This window comes from Malaclemys terrapin, chromosome 1 (genome assembly GCF_027887155.1).
Source record: "Malaclemys terrapin pileata isolate rMalTer1 chromosome 1, rMalTer1.hap1, whole genome shotgun sequence".
NCBI classification, from domain to species: domain Eukaryota; kingdom Metazoa; phylum Chordata; order Testudines; family Emydidae; genus Malaclemys; species Malaclemys terrapin.
In genome coordinates, this window is record NC_071505.1 from 46994009 (window position 1) to 47020991 (window position 26983).

The following is a 26983-nucleotide window of genomic DNA, read 5'->3' on the forward strand; positions in this document are numbered from 1 at the left end:
AACTCAAAATTTAGCTCAATTCTGCCCCAAAGAAAATGGGTACAACTTCTATTACCTGAAGTATGCATCACACCCATTTAACCAAGGATAGGACTGGGCACAATGTATGTAACAACAACTGCAACATCAGTGTTTGTACAGCGCCTAGCACAACAGGGTCCTGGTCCATGACTAGGGCTAAGCACTACAATAATACAAATATTATTATTGTAGATTAGCAAAATAGCCAGCAACTTCATGATATTTCTCAGCCCAAAACCTATAGCTATTATTATTTAATGATTATACAGAGGTAGCATTTAGAATATGTCTACACAGCAAAACAAAACCTGAAGCAGCCAGTCTCAGAACCCGGGTCAACTAAGACCTGGTGAGGGGGGAGGCCTTAGAGGCCTCAAGCAGGTCAGGGCCCCACTGTGCTAGATGCTGTACAAACATATAGAAAATACCTCAATGGTCTTACAGTCTTAAAGACAAGATATAACAGATGGACCAGATGAACAAATGGGTTGGTATGGGGGTGGGGCAGACAAAAATAATAGGATGTGTGCAATTCTTATACAGTCAGGAGCTGTCATCACTTGTCATCACCTTTTTATTTCCTCTCGGGCTGTAGTGAAATGTACACATTACAGAAGAGGTGAAATCTTCTCCTGACCTGTAGGGCACAGGGACTACACCGTAACTGAAAGCTAGCACATTCAAATACTCTGCACATGTACTACAGTGCCACTTCTACATAGCATTAGGGGATGGGTTCATTTACTTTGTATGTCCAAAACATTTAATCAAACTCAGTTCATAATACAAAGCAAACACACTCTTGTGACTATAATACCTTTTTAAGGTGCATGGTTTGCCACCAACATAAATCTCTCTGGATTTTCCACTCTTTAAGTATTTCCCTGATAATGTTAATAATGTTCCACCAAACTTGGGACCATAGGTGGGAGAGATACTTGTTATTACAGGATTCTGTAGGGGTAAAAATAATAATTTATCTTATTAAATTGTGCTTCAATATCTTTAAAAAAGGATATTAAAATATACAATCATAATATTCTTAGCACTTTAATGAGGCAACAATGATGCAAATAGGAACATAGGAATTGTTGTGCTGGGTCAGATCCATGATCCATCTAGTCCAGTATCCTGTCTCCTGTTTTAATGAATAATTAAATTAATTTTGGCACTACAATTTTAATCAGAGTGCTTACCACATAGGAAAATGTGTTGAAGGAAGATGTGCCATGTCCACTTGAAACACTGCTGGTTATATTAAAACTGGGGTTCTTTGCAGCAGCAACAGTGCATTCTAGCCTTTGAAAAATAAAGATCAAGATGGTTTTTATTTTGTTTTCTGGACTGACTATTTCGTATGAAAATGGAGTCACATGAACTTATAATAATACAACATCCATACTAAACAAAAATCATAAATCCCTCTGAGTGATGGATACTTTAGAAATAACAATCTAATGAACTGTAGTTCTTTAAAAAGAACAGGAGTACTTGTGACACCTTAGAGACTAACAAATTTATTAGAGCATAAGCTTTCGTGGACTACATACCACTTCTTCGGATGTAGTTCTTTAGTATCACACTAAACTTCACATCACTGTAGTGTTTGTATTTAGCCAGGGAAAATTATGTTGATATATTGAATATTATATTTCTGAAAACACTGAGCATGTGACAGAAAACCAATGCATCTTATACATGTAATGGTTACTTTGTTTTAAAAATTTCCCTTTACATCTGAATTTTGTCAGGCAGCAAAAATGTACAACTGTTAGCTTCTTGTTTTAATTTAAACCTTACTGAAAAAATAAATTAGAATGTGATGGCAATATGCATCAATACATTATATATATATATATATATATATATATATATATGATCAATATATATATATGATCAATTTCTTTTCCTTACATTGTTTTATTTGCCATGTTAAACTATTCAGGAGACAGGGTTATCATGGCATAGCAGTGACATCTCTATTAGAAAGAAAAGAGCACATCTTTGCGTAGCTTAAGATAGCAACAGCGGCTATACATGGCATTGTCTGTCTTGAACTAGATGGGTAGTGATGTATCTAGCAAGACCCTGAGACAGCAGGTTGCTTTATCAATATATTGGCAGATGTCATCAGCTGAAAGAGAATATTCATAGAATTTGCCAGTTCCGCAAGATGCTAATCAATGTCTCTGTCTTGGCCACAGTGAGCTTAAGACTTTCATCCTGGTCCCTCTGCCAGACATTGGGAAAATACGGAAATAGTTTTGTTAGTGTCTGAGGCAGAGGAGATGTACAAAGAGTCATCAAACTATTGATGACAATAATGCATGTATCCCCTCAGCATCTCCCCAGCAGCTTCTCAAATTTGAAAGGGAGAGATGGCAAAACCGAGCCCTATGGGACCTTGACTAAGACATCTTAGTTATGAAGAGCAGTTATTCATTACCACCTTCTTGGATCTCACTAACAGTAACAAGCAGAACTTTCCTAAGACCCTTTCACCTTTGCCAGGTCCCACCGACGTGGCAGCGCACATCATGGTCAATCGCAGTAAAGACTACTGAAAGAACTATCAGCCTTAGCTAGGATATCAGACCTCCGACATGGAGGCCCTCAATGGATTCTGCTTTTCTGAGGAGATGGTTGCTTAAGACCAGGGCCGGCTCTGGCTTTTTTGCCACCCCAAGCAAAAAACAAACAAAAAAACAGGGCGGCAAAAAACGGCAAAGCAAAAAAAAAACACAAAACCTGCGGTGTGGCCGGAGCCAGGGAACTCCCTGAGCTGCAGATGTGCCCCGGCTAGCAGGGGGATGGGGGGGAGAGAGAGAAGGGGGACGGCCAGGACTTCAGCAGGACGCTGCCACGCGGCCCCGATCATCGTGCCGCCTGCCGGGAGGGCTCCGTGCCGCTCTGGTCAGTTGGGAGGGAAGGATGCGGGCTGCCCTGCCGGGCTTGCTGCAGGGCGCTCCCTCTTCCATGCCACTGCCCCCTACAGGGTGGCCGGAGCGGAACAAAAAAAAAAAAAAGCGGCCGTGCCGTGCTAGGATTGGGCGGAATGCCGCCTCGTACAATCTGCCGCCCCAAGCATGAGCTTGCTCAGCTGGTGCCTGAAGCCGGCCCTGCCTAAGACTAATGCTGTTTCTATACTATTGTATGGGTCTGAAACCTGGGAACTGGAGGAAGCCAGATGCTATTGGAGGGCTACAATCCAGCAAGTGAAGACTCTAACGGATTTACTATGCAGGGCATTTTAAGTATCTTACTTGTTTTTGTTGCTGACTTTTACTTCCAGCGTACAAGGCTTTCCTCCTATAAGCACTGCTGTATTTTTTAAGTCAAATCTATTATTTTTGTTGAATCCAAAGTCCCAGCCACACACTGTAAGTCTTGTTCCGCCTTCTAATGGAGCGCTCCTTGGGACAATCTATAAGAAAAACATATATTGTTATATCAGTTTTGCTAGAACTTCAGATGAATTTTACATAACGTGCAAAGGAGAAGAATAGTTTTATAGAAACACTTCATCTGGTAGACGGTATCCTACCATTTATCTTAATTGTTCATCACCTTTCATTCATCACATTATGGGCTTCCTCAGACAGTAGCAATAAATAACAAAACCTTTGCTAGAAAGCTCTGAGGGATAGTGTTTAGGGGCACTGAACAAGCTGTGCATTGTAATAATCTTTTTAATCCTCCTGATCTTGTCTTTTACATCCCATTTCTGGTATGTTAAACATACAATGTATGTATTTTATTACAAGCTGAATGCTGAACAAAAGAATCTAAAAATGACCACGTAACTTTTTTGTTAGTTTGATGAAAGGGCAGGTATGCACAATGGAGCAGCTTCAAAGACGTCTTAATCAGATAAACAACAAGGAGTCTGGTGGCACCTTAAAGACTAACAGATTTATTTGGGCATAAGCTTTCGTGAGTAAAAACCTCACTTCTTCGGATGCATAGAGGTCTCTATGCATCCGAAGAAGTGAGGTTTGGTCTCTATGCATCCGAAGAAATGAGGTTTTACTCACGAAAGCTTATGCCCAAATAAATCTGTTAGTCTTTAAGGTGCCACCAGACTCCTTGTTGTTTTTGTAGATACAGACTAACACGGCTACCCCCTGATACTTAATCAGATATTGCTTTGGCAGTTACAAAGTTAATAAGACTTCTACTATTCTTTGACTAAAATCTGTTACATTTGGTTACTTCTAATTCTGAGTTAAAAATAAACTACCTCTCGGCAACATACTGACAATCTAAAAAGGAAATGCTTTTTTTCTATATATTGTAAATTGTGTTGTAAAATAGAACAATGGTGGGAAAAATGTAGTAACACTATAGAAGTTGTACAAACCTCAGTTAAGGTATTCAGCAAAGTACTGCCAATGAAAGTCTAAAAGACACAGGGGTTTAGGGTTGATGTGGGCTTTTAACAATACTGCCTAAGTTTGCAAACATTCCAGTCACTACCAGATAATCAACAGGGAACAAAAGATTTAACTTACACTTGTGATCATGGTACTTAAATGTCTTTGGCTTAATGCTCCTAGTGATAGCATATTTGCCCTTAAAATCCAATACAATTGTGCCTTTCATAAACTCTATTTCTACACTCTCAAGCTGAAAGAAAACTGCTTAAGAACTATGTGGCTATTATTTCATCTAAAATCCAGTAAGACAGGCTCATTTCCTTTCAACTCTCCTAGTAGCTATACATGAAGAATCTCACAAATGAAACTGTAGGTAAAAAGCTATTGAGAAATACTTCACAGGAATTATATCGTATATTCTACACAGTGAAACTTACTACTGTCATCAAAAACCAGAAGAAGCTCATTGAAAGCAGTGGGAGTCTTTCCATTGACTTCAACAGGCTTTGAATCAGGTTGTGACTGAGCAAAGCACAGGGGACCTCTCCAAGGGTTGGGGGACTGGAGTAAGAGCAAAACAGAGATGCCCACATAGCCACTCAGCACATTATACTACAGCCAGTATTACACCTTCTACAGTATGGAAAACTAGGCCATAAAGGGTTTGTGTTCACTGGTTCTCAGAGTTACATTTTCCTTATTTGTTTTTTGTTTCTAGGTCCCCAAAGAGACTGACTTTGTATCATTGCCCCTGCTCCATGTAACTCAGCATGCACTCTGCCTTTGGGGTAACACTCACCTTGAAGCCCTACCAGGGAATGAAATTGTTTTGTAGGGGTGAGGTAAATCCCATTGTCTGAACAATAATGCACAGGTCCGTACCATTTGAATATCCCTATTTGTAGCCAGTCAGCTATCAAATAAGGAAATTAAAAGCAAACTTTACAAATCTATGCAATATTGTAAGCGAAGGGACTTACCTGACCCCTCTCAAATTGCCTTATTCCTCAAAGGTAGGGTGTGACATCAGCCATATAATGTATGCTGGGGGATGACCTGAATCAAGGGATAACAAATCTAGCCATTACATCCTGCAAAACAAGCTTAAAAGATAAGTTTTAGAAGTGGATATTAAAGAACAAAAAAAGTTTCTGATCTTGTGTGATTCTTTAAGTTAAATAAAAAGGCTTGAAATGAGTTTTAATTCATTTATTTATTTTTATTCTGTTTGTTTTGTACCTTAAATATATCAAGAGTCCAGCCTTGTTTTCCAGATTTTTTCTTGGAGGACTCACGGAAACTGAATTGAAGGGTGTTAACAAACAGGTCTTTTCTGCGAACTCTTCATAGTGCATTTGCATTACTTAGGTGTTAACAAAAGAAAACAAAAAACAAACAGTTCTAAACAGGACTCAGGACTTGTCTACCTGTTTTAATTAGAAGAATTTATGGAACGAGTGGAGAAGTAGTAGGAGTAAGAAAACATCACAGATAACAACAATGAAACCCAATTCACGGCTTGATCCAAAGCCCTTTTAAGTCAAAGGCAGTCTTTCCATCATCTTTCCTGGGCTTTGGATCAGGCCTTAAAATGAGAGCAGAAGTGATTTTTAAGCAGAAAATTTAAAACTCAGTTTTTTCACTTGGTTTTAACAGCCAACATGTTTAACTCAAATGCCCTATAAACTGTTGGAAGAAAAGATGTTAAAGATTCAACAGCTCCATCCCTTCAATTAAGGGACAAGAAAGCTCATAATGCACATCTGAAACCTTGAATGTGTCCTCCTATTAAACAGGGAACAAAAGGCCTGACATTCTTGATATTTCTAAGATAAAAAGCCACCCTGTTTAAAAACAGCAACAAAACCTCTCAGGGCTTCTTTATACACAGTAAACAAGCAAGACTGGACACAACCCTATTTTTTTCTCCTGTGCAGTTCACCTGCCACAGTGACCTGAATTCCACAAATAGAGCATTGCAATTTGTTCCATTACCAAGTTATCTCTGATGAGACCCTTCCAAGACTCCCAGATTTGATTTAGCACTGTTGTCCAGGCTGAGAAAATGCACTTATTTGTTGGCATAAGCAATAATTGCAAAGCATTTTGATAGGTGTACGGTGCCAAACAGTTGAGTGTTCAGAGAAATTCTGTCTGTGAGAATTGGAGTTGTTTGTCTCACCAACAGCTAGCTGTGTTTTTCTATATGGCCCGATGGAGGGATTCCGTCTGTTTTTACCATTTAGAGAATGTTTGGAAAGCAGCAGTTTGGAGTGCAAGAATCCTGCTGAGACCTCTCCAGCTGGGAGAATGGTCACTGTGACCCAAAACTTCAAGAGCTGGGATATTTAAAGCAACGGGGCAACAACTGGGAGATCTACAAGGCTCCAGTGGAAAAATATTGGACTCCTTTCCTCCTCTCTACAGGGAGAAAATCCCCTAGTAGATTTTTCATTGAATAAAACGCTGTGGAATACACTGGGAAAGATTTTTTCAGAGCCTGATCCAAATCCCACTGAAGTCAACAGGAGTCTTACCATTGACTTCAGTGGGCTTTGGATCAGGCCCTCAAAGCATCTCTTGCATCTGCTTCAGGTGAAAGATATCATATAACATATTTACACCCTCTGCCTCCCTGAAATCTCACTTACTTTTTGTGGGATTTTAGGATTGAATGTCAAATATCATGCAAAGCAAGTTTCCTCCATTTGTTAGGAACAAAACACGCTTAGCTCTTGTATTTTATGCACATGGGTTTAAAGATAGAACAGAAAAAGATTAATAATCTGTTTAAAATATTTTTTCAGTAATAATGTTAAATGTCATGGTCAAGCAGAGCAAGAAATTTGCCTTAACAGCTAGCAATCCACAGGGAATTAAGCACTTAGCTGCATTATTTTCCTCCCAAGCCTTCTAGGAACAAGTTTCACAAACTTGTGCATGCTGAAATGCAAATCTTTAGGAGAGTCACTTTAAAGATCAATCATTGCCACATATTTACTGAAATTTAAAATATATATACACACACACACACATTTGAACACAGGGTACTAAATTATAAATAAGTATGAAAAAATGTATGAGATCTTGCACTCTTTAAAGTTGTAGAGGTCCAATCCTGCAATCCCCACTTGTACTGAGAAATACTTTATTGAGAGGAATCATTGCATTGAACTCAGAGGGATTACCTTCATGAGTCAGCACTACTCAATATAAGGATTGCAGAACTGGGCTCTCCAGGAGAGGTTTTAAGAATGGCTCAGTACACTCAACTCTGTATGAAGTCAATGTACATGCTCAGCATATCTGAAAATCAGAACCTACACACAAAATAAGTTATGTTATATAGCTTTGAACAGTAGAAACATCATATGTATATATTTAATTATGATGGCAATGGAGACTCTCTGGGCTTGATTCTCCACTGCCTTGTATCCAGTGTTATGCACCCATGTACATGTGTGATTCACAAATTCATAGATTTTTAAGGCCAGAAGGGTCATTAGATCATCTAGTCTGGCCTGTATAGCACAGGTCATAGAATGTTGTGCACTTGTACAAAGTGAGTGTAAAACATTCTCGTTCTTATTTTACAGCCCTTTGCACAGATGTAAATGACTGCACAAGACAGTGGAGAAGCAGTGCCATAATCATTTTGGTATTCATAATCCTAATATTATGAAATATTATTTCTTTTAAAAAGTGTCTCTCTCTTTGTGCTTAGTCTTTCAAGTTTCATCCCTATTTATAAGTTCAGACGTGCAAAAGGAATAAGAATTTAACACTGTATACATCAGTAAAAATAATGGCTATAAATGCTACAAGCACGTTTTATGCGTGTTCTCCGCTCCATTTACTAGTGTATTAACTGCTCCATGAAACAAGGCCTTCATAATTGTGTCACACTTAACACAAAATGATTTGGTTAAATGCACAGTCAGCCAATACAAATCTTGCCTTAACCATAGCTAAATGAAAACAGCAACGAGCTAGTGGGCTCTTTGATTATCAGTGTAATTTTGCTCTTGAGTACTTTTTAACATTTATGGGGTCTTCTACAACTGAAAGCGGCCTTCAGCTGTCCTCTTTCCCAGGGACAGAGCCACAGACTCTGCCCTGCCCCAGGGCCATGCACATGGCAACCAGGCTTATGGGAATGACACTCAAGAAACTGTCAAGGCTGGGGAGATGTTTGAAAAAGCACCTGGCCTAAAGATGTCTCCTTGGTTGGAAGAGCTGTTACAGAAATTAGGTAGGGAAGAGAGAGGATGCCATCAGGCCAAAGATGTTCCCTTTCTCTCCATCAGTGCCACAAACCAAAAAGCAGCAGGGGTAGTGGGAGGGAAGAAGAGACAGAGCCATCCATCAAAATGTGATATGGGATGGGGAACTCCTCCATATCATCTCCAGCAGCTGTGAGCAGGAAGAGTCTTCCTACCCATTCTCCCTATGAGGAAGGCTTTGAGAGCTGACTTGCCCTCCTTCTCCCCACCAGGTGAAGGGAATTTCCTTTTTTTAAATCACAAACAGATCAGTTGAAACCCTGACCCAGTTCCACATTTGAGACAGTAAATGGTAGTTATTGAAGACCAAGGCTTCTTCCACAGATCCCAAGCAGAGGGACAAATCCAGAATGGGAGAGCGGTGGAGCACAGAATGTGGGGAATTTATTTACATGAGGTCAGCAGCCAGTTAAGGGTAATTAGGCTGAGGGTAAGGTAAAGACAGTGGAAACTTTATTTATCATAATTTAAAAAAGAGAAAAAATGTATATTAAAATTTTATCTATTTGGTTGTAGTCCATGTGTAATTTGCATTCAGACACTGTAAGCTCTTTGGGGCAGGGCCATGCCTTCCTATATCTTTATACAGATCCTAATGCGATGACACCACCAATCCTGAGACTGTTGGAATGCAGCATAAACAGGAATAAACAATTACATTAACACAAATTCTTTTCATCACACTGCTCTGTGACTCCTGGTTTTGAAAAGCTCTGAGATTTTGTAAGAGGAAAAGACAGCTTGCCCTTTTTACTGCATAGGCTGGCTAGCTGCAAAGCTAGCATCTGCAGACTTCCAGGGCTCAGAAGGCTCAAGAGGCCTCAGGTACATTCTGTTGGACAGGTATGCTTGAAATACATGTGCAGTCCTACCTCTGAGATAAATTTTGGGGGAATTTTTTTTACCTCATAAACTCTCGGCAAACATGTCTCCTGGGTCCACATCCCTTTAACACACTCCCAGGACCTCACACACCGATCACTACACCAGCCACACTGCATGAAAGGAGGTGCTGAAAGACACTGACTGCAGGACTTAAAGTGATCACAGCCTGGTCCATTCAAGGGAATCTTGGTTATCTATTGATAAGAGAATTATACACAGATCTTTACAAAAGTATCTTAACTAGCAAGGAGAAACTCCTTATTTATGCAAAGTATGATGATGTTACTCTGGTTTCAAATGTGAAAATTACTCCTCTACTGTAGTTTAGTTCAGTAATTAGAAGATCTGATAAGTGCCGTATATACTCGTTCATTAGCCTGTTTGTTTATAAGCCGACCCCCACAAAATGGATAGGTAAAAATAGCAAAAACTGTATGACCCTTTCATAAGCCAACCCTATATTTCAGGGGTTGGAAAACTTTGGCTCCCGGCCCATCAGGGTAAGCCGCTGGTGGGTCAGAATTTTTTGTTTACCTGGAGTGTCTGCAGGCCTGGAGCCCCTCAGCTCCCTGTGGCCGCGGTTCGCTGTTCCCAGCCAATGGGGCTTCCCGCAGCTCCTATTGGCTGGGACGGCGAACCGCGGCCACAGGGAGCTGAGGGGCTCCTGGCCTGCAGACGCTCCAAGTAAACAAAACGACAATGTATTAGATAGTCAATTCAGTGATTCCATAGAGTTTAAAATCATCAAATTTTGGTGTAGACCCGTTTATAAGCTGACCCCCGCTCTTTGATGCGTCACTTTTTTACCAAAACTATTCGGCTTATGAATGAGTATATACGGTAATTTAACTGGCACATTCCTAAATTCACTCTTAAACCCTAAAGCCATACTGATAATATAGATAGTCACAACAAACAGCCTTTACTTACAAAGAGGGGTTACCGTCTTGTGATTAGAACTTGGACAGAGCATCAGGAGAACACCTGGTTTGGTCTCCCAGCTCTGCATTAACTCACTTGAAAAATCAGCCAGTGTAAATCAGTTTACTCATTTGTAAAATGAACATAACACCTACTTCACAGGTATGTTGTGAAGCTTACTTGTTATCTGTAACCCATGTTAAGAGCTTTAGAGCAAAGATGCTCCTCAAGGGGTTTTCATTTTATGACTTTCATTAATATACAGTTACTTCACAATATTTCCATGCCACATTTAAGCCTATTTTGATCATACTTTGTTTTAAGGTTACATTTATATCTACCGTAATTCTTAAAGGATTAGTAAACGATTAATGGATATTTCAATAAATGGTTAATCAATTCTTATAGATTGTTAGAGAATTCAACAGGTCAAGAGGTTGCCTATAACCATGTCTTATAATCATCTATAACATCTTTTGCTGATGTGCTTTCAACCATTTATAATACATAGTACTCATGCCAGTAACATACTTATATAATCTATTAATCAATCATTCATTAATCTTTGACAAGCTATTGCTAAATGTAATCTTAATATGAATTGTGACCCTGGTTTTAAACACCCACAATCCCCCTATTTAAATAGTGTTATAATGTTACAATACCAATCTACAAAGACCAGGAAATTCTAAACACTATTCTTTACTCAAGCCATTGTGTATTTTTCTTCACAAGAGCTTGAATTAAGGACAGGGTGTCAGCCTTAAATTTGCATTTCCTGGCTTTTTGTCGGTTTCTATCACAATTCTCACATTATTTGCACATTTCTCAATGTTAATTTACTTGTTGGTTTAATAGGAAAAAAAAAAAGCTTTTGAGGAAACAAACAACATACCCAAGAGACTGGAAAGGATGCAAAGGTTGCATGTTATGAGAACTCAAAATACCATACTGACTAACCACTCTTATGTAAAGCTGATACTATGAATGTAGGTTTACATAATACAAAGCGTGATTAGATTATGAACCACTCACCTTCATTCCGGTGACAACCAGAGTATAGCCATCTGCTACTAATGAATGGTCAATAATAACTTGTGGGGAGACTGGGTGGGAGTCCAGGGGAAAATTCACATGTGGTGGAGTAGCTTCTGAACGGGAAATCACTATCTAAAAAAGAAAAACTCTCAAAATCAATAAATGGGCTGCATGTTACTTGTGTGCATATTGAACAATGATCCCACATTCCCACTATTTTCTCTGTCTGATGGTTAGTATTAACCAGCACTGTTGCACTAATCCCCTTGAAATACATTATGAAGCAATAAAGGCACTCTTTATAACAGGGGTGGGCAAACTTTTTGGCCCGAGGGCCACATCTGGGTGTGGAAATTGTATGGCGGGCCATGAATGCTCACGAAATTGGGGGTTGACGGGTACAGAGAGGGATGAGGGCTCCGGCTGGAGGTGTGGGCTCTAGTGTGGGGCTGGGGATGAGGGTTTGTGGGTGCAGGACGGTGCTCTGGGCTGGGACTGAGGGGTTCAGAGGGTGGGAGGGGCATCAAGGCTGGGGCAGGGGCATGGGAAAGGGTTGGGGTGCAGGCTCTGGGGGACGCTTACCTCAAGCAGCTCCTAGAAGCAGCAGCATGTCCCTCCTTTGTCTCCTACAGGGAGGCGCAGCCAGGCCGCTCTGTGTGCTGCCCCATCTGCAGGCACCACCCCTGCAGCTCCCATTGGCTGTGGTTCCTGACCATTGGGAGCTGCAAGGGCGGCACTTGTGGTGGGGGCAGCGTGCGGAGCCCCGTGGCTGCCCCTATGCATAGGAGCCGGAGGGGGGACATGCCGCTGCTTCTGGGAGCTGTACAGAGCGGGACAAGCCCCTGACCCCGCTCCCCAGTGGGAGCTCAAGGGCCGGATTAAAACGTCTGGAGAGCCGGATGTGGCCCCTGGACCGTAGTTTTCCCACCCCTGCTTTGCTTTAACAGAGCAATCTCATGACTGCCTGAAAGACTTTTATAATATATCACATTTGTAATATTAAAAAGGAATCATCCGTTGTTCATAATTCTTAAATTTCAGGTGTTTATTAAATCAATCTTAAACAAATTCAGTGTCTATTTAGTCAAACTCCCTGCATTTAAGAGAAAAGTAAAGGAATTTTGCCAACAAGGTCTATTTAAAAGCATATTAAACCAGCGAGTTTCTCCCCTCTCTGTTTTAGAAGGGTAACAATATTTTAATTTGTTTTCCTTTTAATCCTTTGGTTTGAAAATTAACATTTGCTCTATATATTATATATTTAAAAATTTAAAAAAATCTGTATTGAACATATGAGTGCCCTCAGAACTTCTAACCTGGGATTTAGATTGGTACGTATTTTATTGCATAAACATATTGCACATAAAAAAAACCATGAAAGTAGTAAAAGAAAAGAAAAAGAAGAGCAATAATTGTATTATCCTTATTTAACATTTCTTTATGGTGCCAGAGGTGTGCACAGCACCTTACAGAGAGAATAAGAAAGTCAACGATCTGAGCTCAGGCTCATTTAGTTCAGTGACAGGTTTCAGAGTGGTAGCCGTGTTAGTCTGTATCAGCAAAAACAACGAGGAGTCCTTGGGGCACCTTTGAGACTAACAAATTTATTTGGGCATAAGCTTTTGTGGGCTAGAACCCACTTCATCGGATGCATGAAGTGAAAAATACAGGAGCAGGTATAAATACATGAAAGGATGGGGGTTGCTTTACCAAGTGTGAGGTCAGTCTAATGAGATAAATCAATTACCAGCAGGATACTAAGGGAGGAAAAATAACTTTTGAAGTGGTAAGAGAGTGGCCCATTACAGACAGTTGACAAGAAGGTGTGAGTAACAGTAGGGAGAAATTAGTATTGGGGAAATTAATCTTAGATGTTGTAATGACCCAACCACTCCAAGTCTTTATTCAGGCCTAATCTGATGGTATCCAGTTTGCAAATTAATTCCAGTTCTGCAGCTTCACGTTGGAGTCTGTTTTTGAAGTTTTTTTATTGAAGAATTGCCACTTTTAGGTCTGTTATTGAGTGACCAGAGAGATTGAAGTGTTCTCCTACTGGTTTTTAAATGTTATGATTCCTGATGTCAGATTTGTGTCCATTTATTCTTTTGCGTAGAGACTGTCCGGTTTGGCCAATGTACATGGCAGAGGGGCATTGCTGGCACGTGATGGCATATACCACATTGGTGGATGTGCAGGTGAACGAGCCCCGGATGGTGTGGCTGATGTGGTTAGGTCCTATGATGGTGTCCCCTGAATAGATATGTGGACAAAGTTGGCACTCACATCTTCTTGTCAACTGTCTGTAATGGGCCACTCTCTTACCACTTCAAAGGTTATTTTTCCTCCCTTGGTATCCTGCTGTTAATTGATTTATCTCATTAGACTGACCTCACACTTGGTAAAGCAACCCTTATCCGTTCATTTATTTATACCTGCTCCTGTATTTTTCACTTCATTCATCCAATGAAGTGGGTTCTAGCCCACGAAAGCTTATGCCCAAATAGATTTGTTAGTCTCTAAGGTGCCACAAGGACTCCTCATTGTTTTTAGTTCAGTGAGACTCTATTGGCATGATAAGCGGTAAAAGAATTGCTAAAGTGTAAAAACGGTATCTGTGAGAGGTAGGTAAGATCCTCCCAGCATAGGGCTACAAGTGTGTTTGAGGTTAGAACCTCATGTTCATATGTCACTGCTATCCATTCCTGATCTGGTGACAGGCTTCTGCAGTGCAGTGTTATCTCAGCTGTTTGGGTACATGCTGCTTACTCTGAGTAGAACCACAGGGGATTTCACAGGTGTTAGGTACCTAGGTGATTTTGAAAATCCCACTAGATGCCTAGCTCCACATTTAGGTGCCTAAATACCTTTGACAATCCAGGTCTATGGTTCTGATCCTGTTATAATATAGGCACATGCTTAACTTTACTACCATGAGTAGCCCCACTGATTTCAGTCACCATGTCCGAGAGCAAGAATGTGCAGGACTGGGCCCATTATTATGTACGGCATGAGCTGGAAGGTGATACCGTCATGCAACAAGGGCCGAGGCTCATTTAAACAAAGATTACAAGGGTACTTGTTTCCAAAAGTTACACCTCAGGTTATTTAATTTATTTATTTATTTGAGGAATTTAGAATATTGTATTTGATAAGAAAGTGAGACTCACTGGATTTTATTATTTAGAGCAGCCTGACCATCTTTAAAACACCTAGTACACAAAATGTTTATTTTGTGACTATTAAAGTATTTCACCTGACTGCTAAGCCAATTCTAAAACAGCTAGGACGGGGTGGCCTGTGGCTCCAGAGCCACATGCGGCTCTTCAGAAGTTAATATGCGGCTCCTTGTATAGGCACCGACTCCAGGGCTGGAGCTAAAGGCACCAACTTTCCAGTGTGCCGGAGGGTTTTCATTGCTCAACCCCTGGCTCTGCCACAGGCCCTGCCCCCACTCCACCCCTTCCCCTGAGCCTGCCATGCCTTTGCTCCTCCCCCATCCCCAGAGCTTCCTGCACGCTACAAAACAACTGATTGGGAGGTGTGGGGAGAGAGTGAGAGGCGCTGATTGGGGGACTGTCAGTGGGTGGAAGGTGCTGGGAGCGGGGGGAGAGGGGGAGCTAATGAGGGGCTGCTGATGTATTACTGTGGCTCTTTGGCAATGTACACTGGTAAATTCTGGCTCCTTCTCAGGCTCAGGGTGGCCACCCCTGAGCTAGGACATGGGTTTCGAGGACTGCCATTGTCTTTCAGCAAGATGGCCGACTCCAGAACTAGCCCTAGAAATGCCCACTTTGCTATAATTCAAAACTTCAATAAAATATGTTCCCAGTTAATTCATGGTGATAAGTGTTTCACAGCCTGCGGATGTTTAGACTCTTGGGCGGAAACAAACAACAGGGGAAGTTTTTCTTTAAGGTAAAGCTATTTTTGGTAAAGAATTGCTGTTCAGGTTTGATTCACAGCACAGAAAAATGCAGTTTTTAGAAATCAATAAGGTTTGATGGTTTTCTGCGACACAGAGCTATGATCTTTGGAACAATATATTAGGGGATGAGCTCTGTTTTTATATGCAGGACAGAGTGAAAAATGGAATGAACTGCAAAGCTGCATGGAAAAGCTTGATTAATGTTAGTATTATACGAGCAGAGGTAACACCACAGCTGCAAATACCTTTTTAGTTGATCATTAGCCATGTCTCCTCTCGAATACCCACGGCTATAAAATGCTAAGAATTCTTTTCTATCATTAATCCAGGCTTCTTCTTATTGCCAAACATTCTTTCTGATTGAGCAACAATGTTAACCCTTAAATACTTCTGGGTTTTAGCCAAAGAACAATATAAGAAATGGTATTATTATTACTGTAATTAAATATCTGTATTGCGATAGCACTGAGGAGTCTTAGTCATGGACTAGGATCTGTTTGTGCTAGCTACGCACTGTACAAACACAGAACAAAAAGACAGTTCCTGACACAAGGGCTTACAATCTATGGGTATGTCTACACTTCGAGCTGCAGGTGTAACTTCCAGTTCGAGGAGACATACCCATAATAGCTCTGATTGAGCTAGCATGCTAAAATTAGAGTGTAGCCGAAGCAGTGCAAGCGGTGGGAGGGGCTAGCTGCTCCCAGTATGATCCTGTTTGAGATGCTAGGTATGTACTCGGGTGGATAACCCCTCCCACCACTTGCACTGCCACAAATGCACTTCTATTTTTAGCATGCTAACTCCGTCAGAGCTAGTACAGGTATGTGTCCTTGAGCTGGAAATTACACTCCAACTCAAAAAGTAGTCATAGCCTAAGTAAATTTAATACCCAATTTTTATGATTCTAGAGAATATTTGGTACTTAAAACACGGAATGATCTATTATTCACCACAAATAAAATTCACATCAGCTGCTCAAAGCCTGAGTAAAATGGTTTTCTACCTGGTGATGTGATCTGAGATTGGAGGAATAGAAATCCCCCCCGCCCCCATCTTGGGACTATGGTGTGAAATACCCATGCAACTGATCTACAGCCAATATTACGACTATGTCTATACTACAGAGCTGATGTTGGCATAGCTATGTCACCACTGCCTCCAGTGTAAACACAGTATATGCAGGAGTTTTTCTGCACGTGCAGGAACATTAGCTACTTCAATGACATTAGCTACATCAACAGAAGGACTCTTCCATTGGCATAACTGCATCTACACTGGGAGTTTTGTTGGCACAGCTGTGTCAGTCAGGGATGTATTTCCACACTCCTCACCAACGTAGCTATGCTGATGCAACTTTTAAGAGTAGACCAAGCCTGTAACTAAGGAACTGTAGAGGTAGCCAAGAGATGCAAAATACATAAATAAATAAAAAATTGGGGGGCCAACATATCTGTGTAGTTTGTGATCTTACTGGCCAAATCCACAGCATCAAAGAAATGTAGGTCTGAAAAGGACCTCAAGAGGTCATCTAGTCGATCTCCCTGTGCTAAGGCAGGACCAAATAAACCTTGACCATCCAGGACAGGCGTTTATGCAACCTGATCTTAAAAATCCAGAAATGTGGATTCCACAACTTCCCTTGGAAGCCTATTCCAAAGCTTAAAAACCTTTATAGTTAGAAAGTATTTCCTAATATGTAACTTAAATCCTCCTTGCTGCACATTAAGCCCATTACTTCTTGTCCTACCTTCAGTGGACATGGAGAACAGGTCACTGTCCTCTTTATAACACCCCTTAACATATCTGAAGACTGTTATCAGGTCCCCCATCATTCTTGTTATCTCAAGACTAAACATGTCCAGGTTTTTTTTTTTTAATCTTTCCTCATAGGTCAGGTTTTCTAAACCTTTTATAATTTGTGTTGCTCTCCTTTGGACTTTCTCCACTTTATCCACATTTCCTAAAGTGTGGCACCAGATCTGGATGCAATACTGCAGCTGAGACCTTATCAGTGCCAAGTAGAGAGGGATAATTATCTCCCATGTCTTACATACAACATTCATGTTAATATACCCCAGAATGATATTAGTGTTTTTTGCAACTGCAACACATTGTTGACTCATATTCAGTGGTGATCCACTTTAAGTCCCAGATCTTTTTCAGCAGTACTACCACCTAGCCAGTTATTTCCAATTTTGTAGTTGGAGATTTGATTTTTCCTTCTTAAGTGAAGAACTTTGCACTTCATTGAATTTCATCTTGTTGAGTTCAGACCAATTCTTTAATTTGTCAAGGTTGTTTTGAATTCTAATTCTGTCCTCCAAAGTTCTTGCTAACCCTCCCAGATTGGAGTCATCCGCAAATTTTATAAGCATACTCTCCACTCCATTATCCAAGTCATTAATGAAAATATTTAATAGTACTGGACTGAGGACTGATCCGTGGGAGACAGCACTAGATACATCCTCCCAGTTTGACTGTAAATGATTGATAAGTACTCTGAGTACTTTCTTTCACCCAGCTGTGCACCCACCTGATAGCAACTCCTTGGCCTGCCTTAACCTTGTCTTACATAATCCTATAGAGAGACAACAAGAGAGACGCATGGTATTCCTGTGCAGTTACTCAGCACCTCTCTTCCCTATGCAGTGGGACGGGTGGTGCGGCTGTGGTATGACCCTGGGAAGTGGGATAGTGGAAGAGTAGGATTACTCCCTAAAAATAACAAATCTGATTGTCCATCTCCTGGGACACATATACCATTTTCATAAGAAATCAAACATCTCCCCAGAGCACACAAAGAGCAGGAGAACACGTGTGCCAGCTGCCTTCCAGAAAAGCACGTTCATAGACAACAAGCAGTGCAATTCTTGGCATGCCTCTCGAGACAAATACAAATATATAACATTTTATCCTCTCCATCCTTGAAGGATATGGATAATTCACTGGTACACTGACTGAACTATAGACTTCAATTTACGCTGCTAGCTTTGAAGGTGGTTATGTTTTACTTCCAACATTCAAAAAGACACACACAAAAGGAACCATAGGCACTGAAAATATATGTAGTAGCCTTCCAGTACAGCTCAGAGTATTTCAGTGATGCTGGTTTTAGAGATGATAGGTTTTGAAGACAGGAGGTCAATAGATTAATTAGTATCTCCTTTATACTGGAAATGAATCATCATTTTTATGTCCATGGATATCAGGTGCATTCTTTTAAACTCTATTTCATTATCACAAACCAATCAATATTCAGTCAGAAGACTTTGGTTAATTTATACACAACTTTGCATATATAACTTCAGCACAAAAGCATGCATGTAATATATATTTTACTTATTCTGATGATCAGTCCTGCTAGTCAGTAGGATTGAGTTACAAATGTTACTATATGCATGTCAGAATATCTTCTGCAAAAATCAGAGGCTACTTAAAACAAGCCAGTCTCAGTATCATATTGTTAGTTTTCCCTAGATGTCTGGCAGGTGTAGGCCATTATCCAGCAGAGATAGGTTCAGGGTTAATGTTATTAAGTAACCCTCAAGCGCCCCAGGATATGCAGCATAGCCTTGTAAAGGGCACACATGTAGCTCTCTGGATGCTGTATATATATCATTGTAATCCATTGAGTATAATGGATCCACTTTGAAGGGCATAAGCTTTTCTACTGGAACTGAACAGTAAAACATGTGTTCTCTCAAAACAGTAACTTGGTTCCAGGTGTTAATTTTAATCTTCAGTATAAAGATTTCCTCTCTTTTCTCTTACTATTTGAGTTTACTTTGGGATTAGCTAGGCATGCTTTCTACCATAGAAACAAGAACTACTATTCAAAACCACATTAAATATTAAAAAGTAAGTTTAAAATATTAATAACTCTTTACTAATATAGATTATGACATTTAATTTCATTGGTTAAAAACAGAGAAAGAAAAGAAGCAATGTGATTGATTACACATTCACATAAATACATATATTTATGTTTTATGTTTATTTTTTAATGTGCCAGATTGCCAACTCTGGAAAGTCAAGTCCTCTAGCCACAAAACATGGTATAACAAACTGGTATAATATAGGAAGCAAGCTTTGAGCAGGGGGAGGTTTTTCCATGGCTCCACCAATGTGCCTTAACCCCTTTCTGGAGGGATCACTTCTAGGGATGCCGGCGTTGTTACATTCTGTGTTCATTCACTCCTTGGTCTCTTTGCCAATGCTTCCAACAGAGGTTACCATTCATACTGGTGGATTTTGTTACGTGTACACCTGACCAGTAGAAAATGAATGGAGACCACCAACTCAAAAGCCACTGATCAGCCAAAAGATGGTAATGATTTCCTGTTACTTTAGATATGCATTGAATTTGAATGACTGATCTAAAGATGACATCTGTACATCATTACTCTGAACCATTGCCTTTTATGAATATATACCATGGGCCTGATCCTTCACCACTGAAGTAATGGCAGTTCTGTCACTGACTTATTTCAATGTAAGCAGATCACAGCTTGTGAGATGCTAAGTGTTGAAGGCCCAGTTCTGCTCCCATTGAATTCTGTGGCAATACTTGATTTCAGTGGATACATGGCCAGGCCTCAGGTGTAATCACTGAGTTAAACACAGTTGTGATTATTTCTATCTAGCTTTCTTCTGGAAATATCTCTCATGCATGTAGGTATCTAAGCACTGAAAACAAGTATGCAGTGTCCATAGCAGTTCTCTGCTCCTCAGGTACAGAGAGCAAGACCTGCATGTGCTAGGGGGTTTAATTTGTTTGTTAGTTTTTAACTGGGGTGGTGTCCTGGGAAAAGGCTTTTGTCAAACACAAGTGCCATACACTTTGAACTGAAAATGAATAGGTTTGGGATCAGCATGTGGAAACTCCACCTCTTGTTTGGCTATCAAAAATATGGTGGAAAATGTATATTAAAAAAGATTCCCCCTTGCCCAGGACCCACTATTAACTATTTGTATTAAAGTAGCGCAGAGAGGCCAAGTGAGGGTCAAGGCACCAGTGTGTTTGGTGTGGCATAAACCTATCAAAAGATATGTTCCTTGCCCCAGAGAGCTTACTGTGCCGCTGCACTGCTGCTGTTCCTCTGCAGGAAGCAGGCAGAATGCAGACAGGCTGCAGTCGGGAGCTCTCCGTTCCCTGAGCACCAGAGGGCAGGGTTTTGCCGCGGTTCTCTCTCTGCTATGGAGTGGGGTTTGTCAGCAGACCAAGGGTCAGTAGATCCATGAATGATGTGGCTGCTTTGCCAAAGCCCCATATAGAGGGAGGATAGGGAACTGCAGCTGTTCCTACTGCCCTGAGAGGTTGTATGAATTGTAAGGAGAGGTTTCCCGTCGTGTGCTTCCATATGTAGGGCACCTACGCGAAGCTCATTTTCCTGGGCTTCACACTGGTAAGGCCAATTTCACTCATAGTGAGCGTGCTAGGTGTGCAATTTCCAAACACTGGAAACCTCATTGTTTCCAAAACAGATTTCATCAGGCACATCAAAGACATATTCCTCTCACAGACAATTAAGTCCATTGCAAATCTGAATATCACAGGGTGGCTGGCACTCTACGTGAAGATGGGTCCTTCCCTTGTGATAGATGAGCTACCTCTCAGCTGAGTCTGATCAGCTAGGGACCAGGTGGTTAAAAGATAGCAAGCAGCACAGTTGCAGTAGAGACCTGCAAGGACCAGGAAAGCTCCTGCAGGAGACCCTGGGGTATGGGGGATGGGATGGGGAGGTGAGGTGCGGTGGAGTGTGGTGGAGAGAGGGGAAGAGGAAAGCACTACAGGAAGTAGAGTGGCTCGGTGGCAGGGTGACTCTCAGGCAAGTGGCTGGTAGAGAGAGAATCTGTGGGGAACAGACTGATCCCTGCAGGAGATCCTCCAGGGTTCCAAGGGAAGAGATGATTGATATGCTGAATTTGTCTTATTTAGAGGAAATAAAGCTAAGAGTCCGAACTAAACTGGTGGCAGGGTGTCACTCCTTCCTGGGCTGGGGAAACAGTCCAGCAGCCTACACTGAGCATTTAAAAATAAGTCATTTTGACACCCTCCTCCACACCCCCCAAAATCAACAAAATCTCCCGTCAGTGAAATGAATTGTTCACACTGAGAGCTCAAAAATGGCCGAACAGAACATTATCATACTCAAGGGAAAAAAGTTTCTCTTTGGGGTCCAGAAATTTCAGCCCAATTTATTATGGTAACTTTTGTGACAAGCTCTAACTGCCTGAAAATAGAGGCTTATTATTAGGCTTGGGAAGATTAGATTTTTATTGGTAAATGTCGGTAAACATCACCATACACACACAAACTATTCAGAATTTACCAATAGGCAAAGAAAGAAAAATGCTGCTTGAGAACTTATTAGAGTTTGATTTAAGGATATTTACACTATATTTTGACATGTGATGTTGACGTGTTTTAATGGTTATAAAGTGTTAACTTTTTGAATCTCAGCATCCAAGGACAGTAAATTATTCTCTGAGCTCCCCCCTTCCCCCCCCGCCCCCAAATAATGTCCAACAACTGAAAATTTAAATACCGGTAGATAAAAATAGGAAAAAAGACTAAAAATAAACATTGATATTATCCACAGAAATTATAAAAAGAAAATCAAATTCTTTAATGAAAGAGTCTTTTCAGTCATGAGCCAGATCTACAGGTGGTGAAAGATGGTGTAGCTCTTCTGACTTCAGTGGAGCTATGCTGTTTTACATCAGCTAAGAATCTGGCTCCATAACTATAGCATCTCCAATGTGACTTTATAATCAAATAACCACTGTGAAATACCTGATTCACTTTGCACCTAACAGCTGTACTTATGGCTTGTGTTCCCAGCCACACACTCAAAACAAGGACAATAGGAAAGGCAGAAACAGCTGCAACCACTCAGAAGAAAAAAAACTGTTAAATAAAGCTTGTTGTCAGACTCCAGCTTAGGAAGGAAGTCAAACCATTTTTCTTTTCCTTCTCATGCGTGGCAGCTGTCTTAGAAAAATTATTACTGTTCTGTTTTGTAACAGAAACTCTATAGTATTTAGTAAATGATGAACTCCAAACTACTCACGGCCCAAGACAGGTTTAACACTTTTGATGCAATCAAAACATTATCAGTGCATCAATGGGCTGTGACTTCTCTGTTGGAGAACACGGAATTCCCACCCACCCCAATTACTTGCTTTAAAAGAACTTGTGAGTTTTCTGTATCTAGACCATGCAGATCAATTTAATGAATCTTAGCTTGGCTGAGTAAAAATGCACAACTTTCTACATTTAGTGCAGAAGAATGTGTCTCCTTTTCAACCAGGTAATCCTCAAATAAAATCACAGAAAGTACAGAATGGGATATCTTTTACTGACTCAATAAAATATATAAGCTTTTGGGCCACATGCAGATGCATTTTTTAAACAAACAAAATACGACTACATTCTGATACCCTTTCTCTGGTTTAGTAGCACTTTACTCTATGAGTAATCCCATTGACTTCAATGGAACCACTCATGAAATACAGTAACTCCTCACTTAACATTGTAGTTATATTCCTGAAAAATGCAATTTTAAGTGAAACGATGTTAAACAAATCCAATTTTCCCATAAGATTTAATGTAAATGGGGAGGGGAGGGTTAGTTTCCAAGGAATTTTTTGGGGGCAGACAAAAAGGTATTATATACTGTACAGTACTGTACTGTGGTTGGGAAGTGCCTCTGGCTTACCCCACACAGACACAGCCCACTGCAGGCAAGGACACTAGGAAGCACCTTTGCAGCAGCAGTGGCAGCTTCCCCAGAGAAGAACAGGTGCAGACTTTGCTGGGAATGCTCCAGGCCCACCTCTTCCCATCCCCGCTCCACTCCAGGCCCACCTCTTCCCACCCCCACTCCACCTCCTCTCCAGAGCCCGCCACATCCCTGCTCCTTCCCCCCCGAAAGTCAAACAGCTGTTTGGCAGCGCTTAGGACTTTCTGGGAGGGAGGAGGAGGAGCGGAGACGCGGCGCTACCCCGCTCCTCCTCCTCCCTCCCAGCGCTTTGCGCTTAGGACTTTCTGGGAGGGAGGGGGAGAAGCGGAGATGCAGCACTTCCCCGCTTCTCTCCCTCCCTCACAGAGGTTCTAAGCACCGCCAAGCAGCTGTTTGGTGGTGGGGGAAACGCTGGGAGGGAGGGGGAGGAGGCGGAGAAGGAACTTGTGCAATGCTCCCTTGTAAAGTCACTGTTCTTCCACAGAATCTTACAAAGCAGTGGACAGAGCAGGCAGCCAAACGACGTTATAAGGGAGCATTGCACAACTTTAACTCCACCAGAGAGGTCCTTTGGGGCCATCTGCCTGTCCCAAGTCAGGATAAAGGAGGAGGGTTGGGCATGGGGCTAGCAACTCCACCCCGTAAAAAATCAACCTGCTATAGAAACGCCAACAATAGAGATAACAGAGACTTTTAGCCTGGAAAAAGAAGGGTCTTCGACTCGAAGACGCATGACGCTGGGTGGTGAAAGTCGTGAGGAAGCCACTAAGCTGATTACCCTTCTTGCAACCAGGAGGATTACCATTGGTACATGGAACGTGAGGACCATGTACGAGTCAAGAAAGATGGCACAGGTCGCAGCAGAGATGAGGAGCAACAACTTGACCCTACTAGGCATTAGCGAGACAAGATGGACGCAAGCTGGACAAAGACGACTGTTGACAGGAGAGCTGTTGTTGTATTCCGGACATGAAGAGAGTGACGCACCCCACACACAGGGAGTAGGCTTCATGTTGTCCAAGCAGGCACAGAGGGCACTGATTGGTTGGGAGGCACATGGTTCCAGGATCATCACAGCATCCTTCAGAACTAAAATGAAGAGGATTAAGATGAATGTTGTACAGTGCTATGCTCCAACCAATGACAGTGAAGAGGGGGACAAAGACTATTTTTACAATAGACTTCAGAAAATATTAGAGATTCTCCCAGACAAAGACATTACCATCCTTATGGGAGATTTTAATGCCAAAATTGGACCTGACAATACAGGATATGAACAAGTCATGGGGACCCACGCTCTGGGAGAGATGAGTGAGAATGGAGAGAGATTTGTGGATCTGTGTGCACTTAACAACTTGGTCATAGGAGGTAGCATCTTTCCTCACAAGCGGATCCACAAGAGTACCTGGGTATTGCCAGCAGGCATGATAGAAAACCAGATCGATCATGTCTGTATTAGCAAGAAGTTCAGAAGATCTTTGCAGGACGTTAGAGTTAGAAGAGGAGCAGACGTAGCGTCCGACCATCACTTAGTGGTGGCCAGATTGAAGCTGAAGAAGAACTGGATAGACGCGTCAGATAGAAGAGTGAAGTTCAACGTTAGCCTTTTGAAGGATCATAAGATCAAGGAAGATTTTGGACTGATGCTGAAGAATAAGTTTTCAGTACTACAGGATCGGTCTGAGGAAGAGGAAGACAGTGTATCCAACAGATGGCAGAAAGTGAGAGAGACACTTAGGTCAGCATGCCAGGAAGTGCTTGGAATTAAGAAATATCAGCAGAAAGAGTGGATCACAGCAGAGACCTTGACTAAGATAGAAGATAGAAAGAAGAAGAAGGCAGTAGTTAATAACAGCAGGACTAGAGCAGCAAAGGCTAAAGCGCAAAAAGAGTATGCTGAAGCCCATAGAGCAGTGAAGAGGAATATTAGGAAGGATAAGAGAGATTATGTGGATGGACTGGCAGCAGAAGCGGAGCAGGCAGCATACAACGGTAATATGAAACAGCTGTATGACATCACCAAGCGACTGTCTGGAAAGTTCAGCAAACCAGAGCGTCCCGTCAAAGACAAGCAGGGAAAGTCTATAACAGAAATAGAACAACAGATGAATAGATGGGCGGAGCACTTTGAGGAACTCCTGAATAGACCAGCACCATTAAATCCACCAGACATTGACCCAGCCAACGAAGACCTTCCAATCAATTGTGATAGACCAACCAGAGATGAGATCAGAAAAGCCATCACTATGATGAAGAATAGGAAGGCGGCTGGACCTGACGATATTCCAGCAGAGGCCCTGAAAGTAGATCTGGATGTTTCAGTGGAAATGCTGTACCCCCTCTTTGAGAAGATATGGGAAGAAGAAGTGATTCCAGCAGACTGGAAAGAGGGATATCTTATTAAAATCCCCAAGAAAGGAGACCTCAGCAATTGTGCCAACTACAGAGGAATCACACTTCTGTCGGTGCCAGGGAAGGTCTTCAACCGAGTTCTCTTAGAGAGAATGAAGGATGCCGTTGACCCACAGCTACGAGATGAGCAAGCAGGTTTCCGGCAAAATAGATCATGCACGGACCAGATAGCAATGCTTCGCATCATAGTCGAGCAGTCTATGGAGTGGAACTCCTCATTGTACATCAACTTTGTTGACTATGAAAAAGCATTCGATAGCGTGGATCGAGAGACTCTCTGGAAGCTCCTTCGGCACTATGGCATCCTAGCAAAGGTGGTCAACCTGATTAAGAACTTATATGATGGCATACACTGTAGAGTGATCCATGGAGGGCAGCTTACAAACAGCTTCCAGGTGCGAACCGGAGTCAGACAAGGATGCTTGTTGTCACCATTTCTCTTTCTCCTTGTCATTGATTGGATTATGAAGACATCCACTTATGAGCGTAGGAACGGAATCCAGTGGACGTTGTGGACCCAGCTTGATGACCTGGATTTTGCCGATGACCTTGCACTCCTTTCGCATCGCAAACAGCAGATGCAAGAGAAGACCAACGTAGTGGCAGCCATGTCATCACAGGTTGGCCTCAACATCCACAAGGACAAGACCAAGATCCTCAAGATTAACTCCATCAGTAATGACCCAGTCACACTGAATGGAATCCCTCTGGAAGAAGTGCAGTCCTTCACCTACCTAGGCAGTATCATCGACCAACAGGGTGGCACGGACGCAGACATCAAAGCAAGGACTGGTAAGGCAAGAGCAGCTTTCTTACAGCTCAAGAACATCTGGAGCTCTAGAGAGCTGTCTTTGGCAACAAAGATTAGACTGTTCAATTCCAACGTGAAATCAGTCTTATTGTATGGAGCTGAAACCTGGAGGATAATTAAAACAACCACCAGGAGGATCCAGACCTTCATAAATAGTTGCCTTAGAAGGATTCTCCAGATCCGCTGGCCAGACACCATCAGCAACATCTACCTCTTGGAGAGGACCCATCAACTTCCAGCAGAGGAAGAAATTAGAAGGAGAAGGTGGGGTTGGATAGGACACACACTACGCAAGCAGCCAACCAACATCACTAGACAGGCATTGCGGTGGAACCCCCAAGGCAAGCGGAAAAGAGGCCGTCCAAGAAACACCTGGCGACGCGACCTTCAGGCTGATAGCAAAAAAATGGGCTATACCTGGAACCAGCTAGAGCAAATGGCCCAGGATAAAGGACTCTGGAGATCTGTGGTTGGCGGCCCATACCCCGACTGGGGTGACGGGCATGAGTGAGTGAGTGAGGCACAACTTTAAACGAAGATGTTCCCTAACTGAGCAGCGACAT

General features: G+C 41.8%; 1 protein-coding gene across 4 annotated transcripts in view; it reads right to left on the reverse strand.

The window, feature by feature from the left end:
- The window catches only part of MET (MET proto-oncogene, receptor tyrosine kinase), a 141687-nt gene that overhangs the window by 47217 nt on the left and 67487 nt on the right, over positions 1-26983 (reverse strand). For all 4 annotated transcript variants that reach the window (XM_054023687.1, XM_054023659.1, XM_054023677.1 and 1 more), the window contains 5 exons: positions 11522-11656; positions 9586-9759; positions 3285-3445; positions 1218-1320; positions 839-975 (listed from right to left, as the gene is read on the reverse strand). In XM_054023687.1, the coding sequence (XP_053879662.1) occupies positions 839-975; positions 1218-1320; positions 3285-3445; positions 9586-9759; positions 11522-11656 (710 nt within the window). The remainder of the gene's footprint in view (positions 1-838; positions 976-1217; positions 1321-3284; positions 3446-9585; positions 9760-11521; positions 11657-26983) is intronic.